The sequence below is a fragment of the Schistocerca piceifrons genome, chromosome 2 (genome assembly GCF_021461385.2).
Source record: "Schistocerca piceifrons isolate TAMUIC-IGC-003096 chromosome 2, iqSchPice1.1, whole genome shotgun sequence".
Taxonomy (NCBI): Eukaryota; Metazoa; Arthropoda; class Insecta; order Orthoptera; family Acrididae; genus Schistocerca; species Schistocerca piceifrons.
This window is the reverse complement of record NC_060139.1, coordinates 30304594-30317823: the sequence shown is the minus strand read 5'-3', so window position 1 is coordinate 30317823 and position 13230 is coordinate 30304594. Positions and strand designations below refer to the sequence as shown.

Below are 13230 nucleotides of genomic sequence, written 5' to 3'. Positions count from 1 at the left end.
CCCTTCCCAACCGCTGCTTCCCTTTCATGCCCCTCGACTCTTATAACTGCCATCTGGTTTCTGTACAAATTGTAAATAGCCTTTCGCTCCCTGTATTTTACCCCTGCCGCCTTCAGAATTTGAGTATGCCAGTCAACATTGTCAAAAGCTTTCTCTAGGTCTACAAATACTAGAAACGTAGGTTTGCCTTTCCTTTATCTGTTTTCTAAGATAAGTCGTAAGGTCAGTATTGCCTCACGTGTTCCAACATTTCTACGGAATCCAAACTGATCTTCCCCGAGGTCGGCTTCTACCAGTTTTTCCATTCGTCTGTAAATAATTCGCGTTAGTATTTTGCAGCTGTGGCTTATTAAACTGATACTGAGATGCTAATCACTTGCATATCCGAGCGTGTTGTGCATTTCATACAATTTGACGTTTCTTGGGTGCCGGCTTCGCATTGTTGCAGTTTCAATGGCCAGCAGTGTAAGAGCGGTGTCCTCGGCGGTGGTGGTGGTGGTGGCGGCCGTGTTGGCGGGCTCGGCAGCGGCGGCGCTGGCGTCGCCCTCCGGCGCGGGCAGCGTCCACTTCCCGGCGTGGTCGGCGCTGCAGGAGCGCGCCCAGGGCGCCGGCGCAGACCTGGCCGACCTGGCGGTGGCGCTGGGACAGCACCTGCCGGCGGCGGCCGGCGGCAACGCGCTGCTGTCGCCGCTCAGCGTCGCCGCAGTGTTGGCAGCCCTGCAGATGGGCGCCCGCGGCGACACCGCGCGGGAGATCGGCCTCCTGCTGGGGCAGCAGGGCGTCGGCAGCCAGGCGTACTGGGCGCAGCTGGGGGACACGCTGCGCGCCATCAGCAACACCACGGTACGGGAGCAACGAGTCTCCCTAATCAGCCACCACTCGTCCGCATCTACATCTACAGGGATGCTCTGCAAAACACATATAAGTGCCTTTGCAGAAGGTTCATCGAACCAACTCCACAATTTTCTATTGTCCCAATCTCGTATTGCGCGCAGAAATAACGAACACCTATATCTTTCCGTACGAGCTCTTATTTCCCTTAATTTATCATGGTGATCGTTTCTCCCTATGTAGACCGGTGTCAACAAAATACGAGAGTAATCCCAAAAGTAAGGTCTCCTATTTTTTTGTAAGTACAGAACTCTGTGTGGCAGTTGGTCACACTGTTATGAAGAGTGCTTCACCCGCTGTGTGTAAACATCCACACGCCGCACTGAGGCGCTCTGACAGCCGTTGAGAATGGATCTCCCGTTGGACGTAACCGCCAAGTGCGAATTGCGCACAGTTATTCGGTTTTTGAGCGCAAAGGGCACTACGGCGATTGAAATCCATCGCCAATTGACGGAAGTGTATGGCGAGTCGTGCATGGTTGTCAAAAATGTTCGTAAGTGGTTTAGAGAGTTTGCAATTGGTCGGACCGAAATTCACGACGAACAAAGGAGCTGGAGACGTCGATTTATGAGGAGACAGTGTTGAAGGTTGAGCAAAGCATGCGTGAAGATCGGCGGATCACCCTCGATGATCTCTGCACGTTGGTTTCTGAGATTTCCCGAAGCACCGCTCACAGAATTTTAACTACCGGAAGGTGTGCGCAAGATGGGTGCCACGCATGTTGACTGAGGACCACGTGCGGCAGCGAGTTGATGCTTCCCGCGTATTTCTTCACCGCCTTGCAACCCAACAGGACAACTTTCTGGACTCAATTGTCACGGTTGTCGGAACCTGGGCATACCACTTTACACTTGAGACCAAGCAACAGTCACGCCAGTGGCGGCATCCTTCTTCGCCAAAGCCGCGGAAATTCAAACAAACACAGTCTGCCGGTAAACTCATGACAACCGTTTTTCAGGACCGGAAAGGGGTATTGTTGGTTGTCTTTATGCCCACTGGGACCACAATTAACGCTGACAGGTACTGTGAGACTGAAAAAACTCAAACGGGCAATAGGAATGTTGAGCAAGGACGCACACATGACAACGCTCGCCCACACATCGCTCGGCAAACCGTTGCTCTCCTGCAGCATTTTCAGTCGAACGTAATCACCCACCCACCCTATAATCCTGACTTGGCGCCCAGTGACTTATCACCTGTTCCCTAGGTTAAAAGAACATCTGGCCGGAAAGCGATTCAGCTCCGACGACGAGATGAAAGAAGAGGTTCATATGTTTCTGAACAGTATGGTGGCGAGCTGGTATGACATGGGCATACAAAAACTGCCACAGCCTCTACAAAAATGCATCGACAGAAATGGTGATTATGTCGAAAAATAGCTAAATGCTCAAGCTGTAAATTGATGTAAACCATTGTAGACATAAACAACTCTATGTACTTAAAATCCCAATATTCATTTATAAACATCCTGTATTAAACAAATGAAATGATCGCATAGACTTATTCAAAGGTAAAGCAAGTGGTAGACTTTGGTACATTGGATATTGGGAAAATACAGTGAGTCTACAGATTGTACAGCTTCAAAATCACTTGTGCCTACCTCAGAATAATCCTCATATGCTTAGGATCCATACAAAATAGGACTAACAGTCTATTTTGAACACAAACAAAGAAGTGCGGCACGAGTTGTCACATGTTTTTTACGTCATGGGAGAGCGTCCCAGAAATCTCCAAAAACTTGAACTGGCCAATGTTTGGAGGTAGACCTCAATTACCCCCACCCCCCCTCCCAGAAATAAGGACCGTGTAAACAGGAGCAGGTGTCCTAGGCACATCAGTGCGCAGAGAAAGCGAAATCTCAGACTGTGACAGTCTAGTACACGAACTGCATCACTTTCAGGCCGTGTGCCGTACGCACGGTTAAAGCAACCGTCAGATACAACATGCCTTATAACCGAACAAACCGAGACCACAGCCTGCTATTATTTCATATGTCGGCAAAACTGCAGCAAAAGTCGGAAGAATACATCGGAAACATAACGTCAAGAGCGTGTTTCGCCCACAGGCCAAGACGAAAACCTTATTGGCATCAGTCAGGAATGACCTACGACTCCGGAAACCTGCAGTCTGCTGCATCCTTTGTCAGGCCAGACGTATGTAGGCCAGATTCTCTGGACAGTACGAGGGGAGATGCACTGAGCATAAACGCCACACCGACAACGTTCAGCCGACAAAGTCTGCTGTGGCAGAGTAGTGCGTCTCCCACGGACATACCATGAATTATGACGGCACCCAAGTTGTTTTTTCAAAGACACTGCAGATAAATAAGGGCAGTAGTTTTCAAATAAGCTTGGCATGGGACCCAATGTTGAGCATAACCAAAGGACAGCGGCAATCTAGTGGAGACCCGCTCATGTCATGACAACTGAAGAGGACGAAGAAGCATTGTTGCCACTCCAGCAGAGATACGCATCCGGCGCCAGCCGCTGTGTTACTGAGGACCCTGGATAGACGCCCGACGACGCACGTCCCCATCACCTCACCAGATCCGTGCCTGGAGAAGGATGGCTGGAGATTTCAGGGAGATGGGGGGAGAGGCGAGGATATAAACGCAGCATCCAACAGATATCAGTCGTCAGAAACACCTGAGTATACCAAGAAAGTAGGCTTGTCGAATGTCACGTCTTTTGGAGACGCCGCCCGGCTGAATACCCGAGAACTATTCATGACTAGGCTAAGTACGTCACGCAGAGAGGCATTCTAAACAATCACCCTTCCTGTAAAACGTATGCGACTGGAACGGGCAGAAACTCTAAGGAATGATATCCAGTGTCATGCATTTGGTCGTAACTTGCCGTGTATGTACACTACTGGTCATTAAAGATGACGTGATACAGACGCGAAATTTAACCGATAGGGAGAAGATGCTGTGATATGCAAATGATTAGCTTTTCAGAGCATTCAGAAAAGCTTGGCGCCGGTGGCGACACCTACAACGTGCTGACATGAGGAAAGTTTCCGACCGATTTCTCATACACAAACAGCAGTTGACCGGCATTGCCTGGTGAAACGTTGTTGCGATGCCTCGTGTAAGGTGGAGAAATGCATACCATCACGTTTCCAACTTTGATAAAGGTCGGATTGTAGCCTATCGCGATTGCGGTTCATCGTATCGCGACATTGCTGCTCGCGTTAGACGAGATCCAATGACTGTTAGCACAATATAGAATCATTGAGTTCAGGAGGGTAATACGGAACGCCATGCTGGATCCCAACGGCCTCGTATCACTAGCAGTCGAGATGACAGGCATCTTATCCGCATTGATGTAACGGATGGTGCAGCCACGTCTCGATCCCTGAGTCAACAGATGGGGACGTTTCCAAGACAACAACCATCTGCACGAACAGTTCGACGACGTTTGCAGCAGCACGGGCTATCAGTTCGGAGACCATGACGCTGCATCACAGACAGGAGCGCCTGCGATGGTGTACTCAACGACGAACCTGGGTACACGAATGGCAAAACGTCATTTTTTCGGATGAATCCAGGTTCTGTTTACAGCATCATGATGGTCGCATCCGTGTTTGGCGACATCGCGGTGAACGCACAAAAAATGGTTCAACTGGTTCTGAGCACTATTGGACTGCTGAGGTCATCAGTCCCCTAGAACGCAGAACTACTTAAACCTAACTAACCTAAGGACATCACACACATCCATGCCCGAGGCATGAATCGAACCCGCGACCGTAGCAGTCTCGCGGTTTCAAACTGTAGCGTCTAGAACTGCTCGGCCAGTCAGGGCGAACGCAAATTGGAGGCCTGTATTCGTCATCGCCATACTGGCGTATCACCAGGCATGAGGGTATGGGATGCCATTGGTTATATGTCTCGGTCACCTCTTGTTCTCACTGACAGCACTTTCAACAATGGACGGTACATTCCATATGTGCTACGACCCGTGGCTCTACCCTCCATTCGATCCCTGCGAAAGCGTACATTTCAGCAGGACAATGCACGACCGCATGTTGGAGGTCCTGTACAGTCTTTTCTGGGTGCAGAAAATGTTCGACTGCTGCCCTGGCTAGCACATTCTCCAGATGTCTGACCAACTGAAAACGTCTGGTCGATGGTGGCCGAGCAACTGGCTTGTCACAATACGCCAGTCACTACTCTTGATGAACTGTGGCATCGTGTTGAAGCTGTATGGGCAGCTGTACCTGTACACGCCATCGAAGCTCTGTGTGACTCAATGCCCAGGCGTATCAAGGCCGTTATTTCGGCCAGAAGTGGTTGTTCTGGGTACTGATTTCTCAGGATCTATGCACCGAAATTGCGTGAAAATGTAATCACATGTCAGTTCTAGTATAATATATTTGTCCAATGAATACCCGTTTATCATCTGCATTTCTTCTTGGTGTAGCAATTTTAATGGCCAGTAGTGTATGTAGATGCAGGTGAAATAAAATTTGTCCTTACAGTAACAAAAACGTATCTGTGTTCCTCTCAGCTCGAACAGGTAGTATTGAACTGAAGTGGGAATTGGAATTTTTACTGAAGGTGTACTTTCCAGAGCGTGATCGCGAACGCGGCCAGCGCCCTCTTCGTGGACGCGACGTTCCCGCTGAACGAGGAGTACCGGCGGAACGTGCGCCAGGTGCTGGCCAGCGACGAGTTCTCCGTCGACTTCGCGCGCGACCGCTTCTCCGCCGTGGCAGCCGTCAACGGGTGGGTGTCGGCGGCGACCCGCGGCCGCATAGCGCGCGTCCTGGAGGACGTGAGCGACGACGCCGCGCTGGTGGTGGCCAGCGCCGTCTACTTCAACGGCGCCTGGCAGCAGCCCTTCCCCGCCAAGCTGACGCGCCCCGAGCCGTTCCGCGTCAGCCCCACCGAGGAGCGCACCGTCTACATGATGACGCACGCGGCGCGCGTGCCCTACGCCTACAGCTACGACCTCCGGTGCCAGGTAATCGCTGCTGTCTAAGAAAACTCCCTTAGCTGAGTGAGTCTGTAGGCAAACGTATATCACTGCAAGATGTGTCTATTTAACGCTTTCCGTCAACTCCTGCGCAGGTGAGACGGAAGTATCTACGGAAAAAACAGTGGATATGGAACAGGTTCTATGCGGTAATTCTCGTATGTGTCAGGAGAACCAAAACGAAGAAACACAACGCACCTCTTTTTCTGCATAACTTATTTGTACGTAAAAAATCCGGAGAAGTCCAAATAGGACTCGCGCACCGAAAGATCAGTACAAAAATGTGTATACACTGTTCTCTAAGATTAAAGCAACAAACAGAAATTTTGGGAGGCTGCGCTTATTTTGCGACAAAACAGAATAAACAGGTGGTAGTAAAGTAGAAACACCGTAGAGAATAAGGAATGTAATCCACTGCAACATGCATAACGGTAGACAAAAATGTTATTTTGTCTAAAACTGACATTGTTAGACAGTGGCTGTGTACAATTAATGTAGGTTAATTCTTACAAAGAAGAAAACAGCAACCAGGCACTCTTAAAACTGCTATTTATTTAGGTAAATAGCGCCGTTACCGGTTTCGAACTGGCAAGTTCATCACATGATTTTCAAGATACACTTTACATTATCGTCCGTTTTCGATTTTTATTATTCCACTGTGGTGAAGTATTTTTGGTTGTTAGAAGCGCCCTATGTGAAGATAACTAACCTCCAAACGATGAAATACAGCGTAATGTCCTTCGTTTTTTTTCCAACTTAACGGATTTGCACACACATTCTGACAACTGATTAATATGCTCAGTGTGGGGTGCGACCACCTCTGGCACCAATACTGTGAGTGATGTTATCAATCTCATGTTGAGGCAATGACGCCCGTTCTTCTTGCAGAGCTGCTCACAAGTCGTGGAGAGTGGTTGGTGGACACTGACGTGGTGCAAATCATCTCCCTAGTGCATCCCAGACATGCTCTATGGAATTGAATTTGGGAGAGCCAGCAGGCCACCCCATACGTGCAATATGTTCCGTTGAAAAAACAACAACAACAACAACAACCATCCGTGCTCTATGAGGTCGAGCGTTATCGTCCATCAACGCGAAGTCTCAGCCAACAGCACCTCTCAACAATCGATCCCAAGATCTCCTCATTGTACCTGACAGCAGTAAAATCTTGTTGATTCACCCATACAATTTCATGAAGAGGGTGTTCGAGCCGTCAACGTAATCCCTGCCCACACCATTAGCGATCCTTCTCGATATCAGTCTCTTTCCACAATGTTTGGGTCCCGAAATCGTGTTCCCCACGACATCCAAACGCAAATCCGCCGAGAATGATGCTCCAGACAAAATCTGGACTCAGCTGTGAAAAGAACGTTGGCCCACCGTTTGACTGTCCAGGTGGCGTGTTGGCGGCGCTCGACGTTCCCTTCTGTGAAGACACGCCAGAGGTAAACAGGCAGCAGGTTTCCAATAATAAAACCACACTGCTGAAGCCTTCTGTACGCCGCTTGCATCGACACAACACGTCATACTAAGGCGGTACCGTCGTGCCCTTACAGTCAAATAACGGTCCACTCTTTCTGAAATCACACATGGTCGGCCCTATCCTGCTCTATGGGATACAGTTTCCATCTCCATAAACTGTCGACTCATCTGAGAACCAACAAAACGACTCACTATAACCCATAGGGCCACATCAGTTTGCAACTCTCCTGCTTCCGTCCGCCTGCGTAGATGGGTGGTAACGTGCTCGCTTCCCTTGCAAGCGGGCCAAGGTTCGACCGGGTTGGAGCTTTTCTCATCTCGGGGACTGGGTGTTATGTTGTCGTCATCATTGTTTCATCCTCACGACCGGCGCGCAAGTCGCCCAATGTGTTGTCGATTGAAATAAGACTTGCACTGGGCGGCCGAACTTCCCCGAATGGAGCCTCCCGGCCAACGATGCTATACGGTTATTTAATTTCAAATTTCTCCTGGTTCCATTCTTCCTAAGGCCCTCCACCGCAGTGTCTGGTAGGGTACCATATTGCACCGTGCGGTTGTAGATGTGGGACTACCTGGCAAACAGTACTCCGTGTGATAACTATCCTGACGTCATGGTTGGCGTGGTTGTCTGTTGACTGGAATGCCGTCTTCCATGCTGAACACGATCGTACGGACATATGTCGACACTTTGTATGATTATATCGTGAATCAGACACAGGACGGGGAAGAAGCACTTTGTTGGTTTAGTTTTGAACAGTAGTGCAGATAGTTCATCCAACCCAGAAATAGAGAATTTCGACGATTTTTGTCTGTTAGCGGTATCAAAATACGTGACATAAATGACCGGATGTTCTGATTGCATTGACGTATGAGCTTAAAGTTTTTACTCCACCTAGGGGCCGTAGGCCTTAGCATGTAACATAAATTTCAACGTGATACTTCCACCCATTGATGAGAGAACTGGGTCGCAACAGACAGTCAGAAAAGATGATAAAAATGTTTTTTCGTGTCATGTAATTACGTTAACAATTTTCCGGTTTTTTTCCTTTACTTGTGCTGTAAAATCTTACTTCTTGCCAAATTTAGTGATTCTAGGTTAACGAGAAGCACCCTAACAGTTTTGATGAACGAGTTTGTGAGTGTCGAAATATGACATAAAAGACCGTTTATTTTGATTTCACTGTCTTAGAAGCGTAGATGTTGTAAACCACCAAGCGACCATTGGTCTTAGTATGTGACATAAAATTCAATTTGGTAACTCTACCCGTTGCAAATAAAAAGGGGTTTTAACCCATGGACAGACACATTCGGATAACAAATGACAAAAAAATAGTATGATATCATTATAGATTACCAGTTCTCGAGTTTTTTTCTCTACTTGTGCTGTAAATCTTTGCTTCTTGAAAAATTACATGATTCTAAGTCAACGGGAAGCACCCCTTAGATTCTGATAAATGAGTTGGCGAGTATCAAATTATGTTTCATAAACTATTGTTTCTTTTGACTGCATTGGTGCAGAAGCTGAAGTTTTTTACATCGCCAAGGAAGAATAGACCTTAGTATATGACTTCTACTTGATAAATCTACCCCTTCCTGAGCAACAGACAGACAGACGGAACTGCGACAAAGCGATCCTTTACGGGTTCCGTTTTTGTCGATTGAGATACGAAACCCTAAAAATTGAGGAGGTCTTCTGATACTGTGGAACTATTCTCCCCACCTCATCACTGCAAGAAATAGAGAGACAAAATAGAAAATAAATAATTGATTAACAACGTTCTAGGTGCCATACCAGAAACTGGCTATTACTATGTGTCAACAAGAAAGTTTTTGATTCACGTGCCATTAACACAGAGGCACTACGTTTTATCACTAATGATACATGTGTAGAAATCCGACACTATTATTTTAACAACCTTACTCAACGATAAACATTCTTAATGAGAATACGAGAGAGAATAACGAAATTAAATTCAGCAAAAAGCTCTCACGTCAGTATTAACGACTTTTTTTTTTTACACAGTTCCACTCTTGGGATCAGATATTGCAGAGTTTACAGTAGAATTCCCTGTCCTGCTGAGGAATAAAATGTCTTCCTAAAACTTCCTAGCAGATTAAAAGTACGTGCTGGGCCGCAACTTTAACCCAGGGTTTTCTCCTTTGATGAAAAAGTGCTCTATCGACTGAGCTACCCGAGCACGACTCACCACCTGTCCTCACAGCTTTACCTTCGCCATTACCTCATCTCCTGCGTTCCAAATTTCGCGAAAGCTCTCATGCGAAACTTGCGTGGCTATCACATCTTGAAGAAAGGATATAGCGGAGACATGGCTGCGCCTCAGTATGGGGTATGTTTCCAGAATGAATTTTTCATACTGCAGCGGAGTGTGCGCTGATATGAAACTTCCTGACAGTAAATCTGTGTGTCGGACCAGTACTTGAACCTGGGACCAAAAAGGCTTTTTGTTTTGCGATTAATACACATGACTGCTCGTTCAGATGAAGTACAGCATGGCATACATCTGCCACTGTGTTTCCACTTTATAATCGATTTACACATGTCTTTCGTTTGTTTCTGTTGTGACTTGGCAAGACAGCCAAGTCACTATGCGAGGATGCCGAAAGGCACGCGTTTACGCTCACGCAGACTGGCGTGAGGTCTGGAACACGACAATGTAATTAATATAGCCAATAAGGTACGTTGCTGCTGGAATACTTAACTTTAATCCATAATTGGTGTACATCGCTCTTGACGGTACATTAATAACAATCTCAATATAAACTGGTAATGGCGCCTTGCTAGGTCGTAGCAAATGACGTAGCTGAAGGCTATGCTAACTATCGTCTCGGCAAATGAGAGCGTAGTTTGTCAGTATAGCATCGCTAGCAAAGTCGTCTGTACAACTGGGGCGAGTGCTAGGACGTCTCTCTAGACCTGCCGTGTGGCGGCGCTCGGTCTGCAATCACTGACAGTGGCGACACGCGGGTCCGACGTATACTAACGGACCGCGGCCGATTTAAAGGCTACCACCTAGCAAGTGTGGTGTCTGGCGGTGACACCACAGTTTCAGAATAAGAATTTTTAATAACTGCTTGGCATGGATGAATATGAGACACTTCGATCATACTTCGTTTAGGGATCTTACATGCCTGCATTGGCAACAACGTTTCAGCAGCACTTTAAAATCAAAGAAGTCAGTTGTGTGCGTTGGATTTGAGTTCATAGCTTTAGTTGACTCAACAACCGACTGTGAATCTTGCAGAACAAAGACTTTACCACAATGCGGTTGAACACCTTAGAACGTTTCTATCCTCGCTTATATTTGCGTTTTCCAGAGACAGTTGACATGATGTCTGTGGTGTGCGTACTGTAGGACCTTCGGTACACACACCATCAGATTATTTGACTTGTCGCTCTAACGAAGTAGGCGAGTGTCAGCAATATGTCTCGTGGTCTTATCGTGGCGTGTTTATCTTCTGCCGTTAGGTCAGACGATAGAAATGCCACTTGCATGCTTAGAGTAGATGGTGACCAACTTTAAACAGAACTTGATTAATTTTCACACACATTTATTAAAATAGTAACAAGCATAAACCTTATGTAACTTGATTCTGGATGCTATTTACAATTGACAATTTGAAGTTCCTTTGGTCTTGGTACATTAATTTTATTCTCACATATCTCTGACACTTGACAAAAGTGTCTATACATTTATCTTCATGGCTATGTACAGGAATATGGTAATCTTATTAGGTGCAGACTGAAACTTGACTATAGACTGGTACAGACTAATGCAGATAAATGCAGACTGACTAGTTGGAGGTCTGTACACTCGTTATAATACCTTGCACGTTCATGTATCACTGCGCGAGTGTGATCCGCGAGGAGAAAAGGTTCTACATTAGCAGCAATCTCATTGGCTGCGTTACATATTAATACGCGGATCAGCAGAAGCAGAATTTGGTCCGTCTCTAAGACAGCGCCATCTCGTAGTGCGGAGACGGACGAGCGCTGCGCCTGCGCTGTTGAGCTTAGCGGGGCGCGCTCTAGTGGGAAATTTGTGAACGCGCTGACTACGCGGAACTATGTACACAAGAATGTCAAATTCTCGAAAGTCATTTTGCCTAATCACAGAGGCTGTAAGGTTTATGGCAGCGCTGATATGGTTCTCCATTGATATGATTTTAACTGTATGTATTACAGTTCTTAGCACATCTCTGCTGGGCAGCACAATGAAAAAACTGTGCCCATTGAGGTATCTATCTGTGTGGACAAATAATATTTACGACTTTCAGCAGTACAGTGCACCTAGAGAATGTTTTAACTCCCAAATAAGTATCTAATATAATTCTGTTACAAAAAATTCAGGAACGTGAGGCCGTCAGACTAAACATTCGAAATCACGAAAAACCACAACTCTTAGCGAACGCGTTACGCCCACTACTGCGGAGAACAAAGAAAAATTAAACATTAATTTAGTTGCTCGTAAGAGAAATAATAAGATGGACGGGAAAGTGAATGGACTGAGTATATTTTTTTAATTACCAACCCACTGCCTGACAATTAATATAAGAAATGACGGAAATGTTACACAGAAGCCTATAACAATGTTGAAAATAAAAATAAAACTCACTCACATGCACTAGTAAAAAAACAGAATAAATTTCATGATAGTAATTTAGATGTGCGTCTTTTTTATTTCCACGTGCGCGAACATTCTGGTGCACAAAATACTTAAAATTTGGTAAGTAATTAACTAATTAATTTGGTTGAAAATTAGCTGGCTTTATAAATTATTTTAAAAAAACTGTAATTCATTTGCACAATGGTGCCAATCACTCTGCATTGCAACAATTTCGATCGCACATTAAAATTCTTGTGGATGTACTCCACCGTCATCTTATCATACAACACATAGCAAGAGTAAATTTCTCCTTTCGCAGTGTGCCGCTTCAGGCCATAGGCGTAATTTCCGTGACAACGTATATGCACTAATGAGGACAACAGCGAGTCGTCGTTCTGTTGTGCTTGTTGACCTGCTCCCGCGCTGGGCGTACGGGAACGCCCACAGCCGTCAGGTCCCCTTACCTGTGTGGCGTAAATGAATGCCCGTAGCCGTCTGAACATTGTACCAGCAGGACGTTCACGTATGCCATTAGCTGTTTGTCAGTTCTACCTGCTGGGCGTTCATATATGGCCGTAGCCGTGGTAGGGTTAAATAATACACCATCTGTGGGGTCCTGCCACTCTTTCGTATGGGATGCCTAAAGGATGCTGCGTCCTCGGAATGCTATACAACAATTCAGGCGAATCACATAAGTAGTTTTTATTATAATAAAGAAGATTTACAGTATTTAACTTTGTATTTATAAGAACGTGTCGCAAGCGATGGGCGACATGCAAATAAGTAATGTTCTTCGTTACAAACAATGTCCATGTAAGAAATGGATATGGATCAGTATTAACTGCTGTCGTAGTGTTGGTCTACAACTGCGCTGGTGTGCGAGTCCCAGCCTGATACTGTGCTACGAGGCGTGTTTTTTAAGTAAGTACCGTTTTGAAATTTAAAAAAAAAGATGTGCTAAGATATTTAGATCATTTAAAGATGGCCGCACAAATGCGCATGATTAACAACGAGGTGGGCGTCCTTCGGTCGTTAATGAAAGTTTGGTGCAGGAAGTGGACAATAAGGTGATAGAAAACAGACGCTTTACGATTTTCTCCTTGCGGGATGACTTTCCTAATGTTTCTCGTAGTGTTTTGTATGACATTGTGACCGAGCACTTGAATTACCGAAAATTGTGCCCAGGTTGGGTACCGAAACTGTTGACGGATGTGCACAAAACCAAACGTTTAGACAGTGCAATGACTTTCCTTGAG

At 46.2% G+C, this 13230-nt stretch overlaps 1 protein-coding gene across 1 annotated transcript in view; it reads left to right on the top strand.

Moving 5' to 3' along the window:
- Positions 1–453: 453 nt before the first annotated feature.
- LOC124773151 (leukocyte elastase inhibitor-like) overlaps positions 454–13230 on the top strand; it is a 74931-nt gene continuing 62154 nt past the window's right edge. Inside the window, exons 1-2 of the mRNA XM_047249377.1 lie at positions 454–843; positions 5463–5855. Coding sequence (XP_047105333.1) covers positions 454–843; positions 5463–5855 — 783 coding nt within the window. The remainder of the gene's footprint in view (positions 844–5462; positions 5856–13230) is intronic.